Source organism: Ruditapes philippinarum, unplaced genomic scaffold (genome assembly GCF_026571515.1).
Source record: "Ruditapes philippinarum isolate M1 unplaced genomic scaffold, ASM2657151v2 ctg5575_1_1_1_1, whole genome shotgun sequence".
Classification (NCBI taxonomy): domain Eukaryota; kingdom Metazoa; phylum Mollusca; class Bivalvia; order Venerida; family Veneridae; genus Ruditapes; species Ruditapes philippinarum.
In genome coordinates, this window is record NW_026862701.1 from 48,122 (window position 1) to 53,840 (window position 5,719).

General features: G+C 33.9%; 1 protein-coding gene across 1 annotated transcript; it reads right to left on the minus strand.

The window, feature by feature from the left end:
• Window positions 1–316: 316 nt before the first annotated feature.
• On the minus strand, window positions 317–3,390 carry LOC132719943 (zinc finger MYM-type protein 1-like). The gene is made up of 4 exons (XM_060703903.1): window positions 3,141–3,390; window positions 2,038–2,162; window positions 968–1,184; window positions 317–729 (listed from the first exon to the last, which is right to left on the minus strand). The coding sequence occupies exons 1-4, from the start codon at window positions 3,372–3,374 to the stop codon at window positions 448–450; spliced, it is 858 nt and encodes a 285-aa protein (XP_060559886.1). The 5' UTR covers window positions 3,375–3,390; the 3' UTR covers window positions 317–447.
• Window positions 3,391–5,719: the final 2,329 nt, after the last annotated feature.

The following is a 5,719-nucleotide window of genomic DNA, read 5'->3' on the forward strand; positions in this document are numbered from 1 at the left end:
GTCTCTGTAACACTAACATTTAGAGCGTCTTAACGTTATGTTGATGTAACGCAAATGATGTCTTGTCAAAATATATGCACGACCGTGCAATACCATTTTTACAGAGTCGCAAAATCGGCACGGGTATGTGATATCTATGATATCTATGCAGAGATGGTTATTCTCTGAAGACAAATGCAAGGCGGCGTTGTTTTCTTGCCGCAAATTTATCAACTATATATTCAGAGTTTATTTTCATGTCTCTGTAAACATTCAGAGACTAGTAGTTAAAGCAACCCTTTACACTTAACCTAGAAATGAATGACGATCTGTTTAACTGCAAAACCAAAAAAGTGGGTAATCATAACAAATAACTACACTAAAGCAATTTCCGCAGCCATATATCAATTACAGTTACATAGTTCACACTTACATAAAATGAGCGTATATTTAGATTTGGCAAAGTAATCAATATAAAAGTTCAATTACTTGAGATGGAATAAGATTCTGGGCGAGGTATCTATCGTTCGCTTGCAGGATTCGATCCGACAGGTCTGTTATTAAATGATCTGTGAACGGGAGGTACATGTTCAATCGCCAAAACTCTGAGGGTGTATCTGCTGGAACATTGGGGCGATTTCGCTGACGACCGTTACTTCTGGGCATACTGGGTTCAACCCCCACAGTCCTTGCTATATTCACAGCTTTATCATACAATGCTTCCCATACAGTTATATCATTTCTCTTGTTCTGAAATGCAAGTACATTAGGACAGATATAGAATTGCCAAAATTTACCGTAATTATGGTATATGTAACACTAAATGACCAAACGGACCTTCGGTTTAAGTGTAAATGTGTCTTGAATTATTTCTATTGCAAATATAATATTATGAAACTGTTGATTGATACATTTGGTATTACAGTCCATGTACAATTGTTTTGTATCAAATGCAATGCGACATCAAACTATTTAGTGTAGCAAGTACCTGAAGCATTACTTTCTGCGTCTTAGCCTCTTGTGAAGCTTTTAGAAGATCACACGTTTTCTCCTGTAAGTTTTCAGACAGCTGCACAAGCGACTTGATACAATGTTCCGTCGTCACTAGAGTGATTACAAATTCAAATGTTGACACCGATAGTAAGTAGGCAGCAGCTTTTGCGTCCCCGTCATCTGCAAGGAACTCCAATGCACTTACTACGGTGCTTGAAAAAAAGTATTTAGTTATTAAATGTTATACCAACCTTGTTTTATGTTATTTGTTACTAGTTGCCGATGGGATACTAATATACGGGAGAATATAGCCCGGATGAGATAAATATGAACCGAGGCTATATTCTCACGTGATTCGGTCAGCAACTTGTACATGTATAACGAATTTATAGTAATGCAGATTGTTATTGGCGGCAAGTTCATTAAAATATAAGTTTACACATCTTTCATAGGAGCCCGGGAAAAGAGGCACGTAAAGAATATGGCGTCAGACGTTAAATGGCTACGCGAATGCTGCGCAATTAAAAGTTATTCAAGTCATCATTGCGGTTGTACATTTTTGGAAGTAATGGCATTCGAATATAATATAATATGCCATAAAGAATAGTAATAAATTTTATCCAGACACGTAAATAGTTAACCACCTACGTTGGAAAAAACATTGTTTTCCGTGATTCACGATATACAGGGCATACTAAGTAAATTGTTTACAGCTGATCAGAGTTGCATTATTATAAATTATGATACATTCTATATGCTTTATACATAGTCACAGAAATGATATACTGAAGCTTAAATGTTCAGTACGTAATTCGGCATAATTGAATACATTGGACCCGTAGTTTGTTATTAATTGAAAATGAATCCGAACTCATTTATTCATTCACCAAAACCATTTATTTGTTACTACAATTGTATTTGGAAGTTAAAAGAAAATATCAATAATCAAGCCACCTGAAAAAATATTATTGAGACAGTTACTGTAGTCAATTCACGCCTATTCTATACATAACGAAAAGAAAAAGGTTTCAGACAAAATGCAAATATTCTAACATGTATATCTACCTGTAAGAACAAAGGAATGTGTCCAGTGCTTTAGCTCGAGCTGTCCACCGTGTGTCACAAAGATTGACCAGTTTCGATCTGTTACCCATAGCTTCTGTACTCTGAGGGTCGGTTTCAAGTGTATCCTATGACCAATAAAGAAATAACAGTTTATACTATAAAACTAATATGCATACTCTGAAACGACAGTGTTTACTGTATACCATATATATAAAATACAGTGTTAACTATGAAAAATTTTCATTGAAAATACAGGATAAACTTGGAAACTGCAGGATATACTATAAAACTACATGGTAAACTATATAACTAAAGATACTATGAAACTAAAATGTATACTATGAAACTATAGATACTATGAAGCTACATAAACAGACAAGTCACACACATACGAACATTCAGTAATTATTTATTGCAGATGTTTCGGCTATATGCCGTCATCAGTGCAAAACAAAATAATTTTTTGAAGCTACATGATATATTATGAAACTGATAGATACTATGAAACTACATAGTATACTATAAAACTACGATGTATACTATTAAACTACATATTACTATGAAACTACAAGATATACTATTAAACTACAGGGTAAACTATTAAACTACAGGGTAAACTATTAAACTACAGGGTATACTATTAAACTACAGGGTATACTATTAAACTACAGGGTTAACTATTAAACTACAGGGTAAACTATTAAACTACAGCGTATACTATTAAACTACAGGGTATACTATTAAACTACAGGGTAAAGTATTAAACTACAGGGTATACTATTAAACTACAGGGTAAACTATTAAACTACAGGGTAAACTATTAAACTACAGGGTATACTATTAAACTACATATAAACTATTAAACTACAGGGTAAACTATGAAACTACAGGGTAAACTATTAAAGTACAGGGTATACTATGAAACTACAGGGTATACTATTAAACTACAGGGTATACTATGAAACTACAGGGTATACTGTGAAACTGCAGTGTATAATACTATGAATCTTCATTGTATAAAATACAACAGGTTTACTGAATTCAGAAATTAATTTCTTTCTACTTTTTTAACAAATAAATTTTAAAAAAACTGCTATGTATACCTGATATTTCAATAGCCTCTTTGCAGAGTAATTGAAAGCAAATGCCACAGTTTGAACTGTTCCCATCATATTCTTAACGAACGTTTCGCTGCAGGCGTGCACGATGGCGAGGTTCAGACAGTGTGCCTTACAGTGTGTGTACACAGCATTAGGGATCTGTTGTTGTATTCTTGCTTGTACGCCTTTTCTCTTCCCAGACATGTTTCCAGCACCATCGTAGCCCTGACCAACCATCTGTGCTGTTTGTACACCTTTTGAAGAGAAAATAAGCTTGTTAGAGTATTGATCGAGCCCTGGCAAATTCCTTTCAAAGTTTCCCACCTTACTAGAAGGTGTAATGATCAGAATCCAGACATTCCTTGCTCCTTGCAAGTTCCGCTGTTATATACTGCAAGTGCGCTAAAGACCCAATTGGGTGTATTCAAAACACCCTTTAAGCTGAATATGTTTCTCTCGAATTTGTCTGCACGATCTGTCAAGCACTCAAACGACTTGGATATTTCGTTCATCTACCTAAGAAGGATTTATTATAAAACGTTTTTGTACTGATATTTAGAAGAAAAATTAAACACTGACTTGAAAACAATTCATATCAAACAGTCCCTTTGCGATTTTATCCGAATACAGGAATTAACCTAGCATCATAATTTTGATTAAGTATCTATGATAATAAATAACAAACCTATTCTGACTAAATTTTCAAGAAACGCACTTGCTAGATATTCTCCTGTACTACTTGAACATTCTGCAAACCCCAAGAAATCTTCCTGTACTTCATCATTGCAGACGTTATCTGGAAATATATAAATTGTATATCAATTAAACCAAAGCATAAATAAAAGTTAACCAATGTTTGATATGATGTAAATTGACTGTGATAAGATTGAATATAGGAAATAACATAATGAGTGTGGATAAAAACAGTTGTGGGATTTTTATTGTAATTGACACAATTTTTATTAGCAAATCAATTAATTATATATTGCTTGTTCTGAACATTAAATTTAATATAATTTTGTAGTACATGTAATTATTTCAACTCGGGCTCGGCTATAACTTTATATATATTACACTTTAGTTCAGTGTATCACAGGATGTGACTGTAATCCCCATACTTTTAGAAAGGGACTAACGGACGACATACCTTTACGTTATAAGCAACATATCTGTGCAGTTTTATGGAAACAATGAAAAGATGAGCGGACACGGGACGGACGGCGGACGACGAAGCTTCAACAGTATTATTATTGATTTAACTCAAAACAGGATTGGAACAGTACATCTTGGCGCTTTGCGGAAATTATTATCAGAAAATGGACAAACATCGTTTTTTTCCGCCGATTTTCAAATACATAATCGGTGTGAAAAGATGAATTAGACCTTTTAAAGTTCATTCCGTTGGGTATAAAGGCAAGTTTTTAGCAATTTATCATTCAAGCGCCGTGTCCGATATATATACCGGAAAACGGTATTTAGTGTGGTGCTCCAATCCTTTTTTTAGTCACACTCTTTCATTATTAAGGGAATGGTTATTTGAGAATATGTGCATATTACGTAAAGGTGATGGAATCATTGAAGGTTCTCTGAATGTGCATATCTACAACGAATCAGTTTCAGCATTTAAAAACTTTAAAATTAAAATTACCTGACACATAAAGACATTTGTTCTATCGTTGCAGCATCGGTCGCCTCGTCTGCTATGAGAGAAAACATGCCACTTGAATTGCATCTTTCCACAAGCTTATCTCTGATAAATTTCCCACACAAATCAATTAATTCATTTTGAATAGTAGGTGATGTGTATTTTATGTTCGGATCCACATTATCCAGATGGGTTTTCAGAAGTGCCTGGTGGTGAAGAAGAGCAATAAAATTCCCTTTACCTTCTTTGTCCCTATGTCCCCTTAAGGGAAGATTTTGCTAGATTTTTCAGTTTTTATTATAGACCTAGGTAAAAATAAAAAAGAATAATGATATTTAATGTAATTTGATAGAAAAACATACATTTGAATATAATTTAATGACAAAATGCATGTTTTACATGGGGACGCCATTTGAATTTTCCCGCTAGTATAACTTTTTATGTAAACAACATTCGGAATACAATAGGATTCTACGATAAGATACCAAAAAATAAATACGCATAACACTGTCTTACCTAAAATAGTACTAGCTGTTCTAGTAGACTACACTTGCAACAAAAAATGCCGATACATTATTTAAAACGCTTAAATAACAAAATATTTTTTGTCAGCAAATCATATTTTCTTCGCCAAAACTCACGGCGATGCCTAACACGGGCTAGGGTACTGATTTTGACAACTGTTTTCAACTTTTAAGACTTTTGATTTTTTAAAATTAATTTTCGTTTAGTACGCCTATGCCCGGCTACGCTACTGATGGTGCCAATGTATAATGTAAAACCTAATAACTCCTACGCAGAACTTTATAACTCCTTTAAGCATTAAAACAAGAATTTAAAACTCGAACGTAGAAATATTGATCACTGCACCGAGTAGTGCCCATTTTTTGTCAAACGAGCCCTTATCAGCTAATAGGTCTAAAATGAGCACATTTTT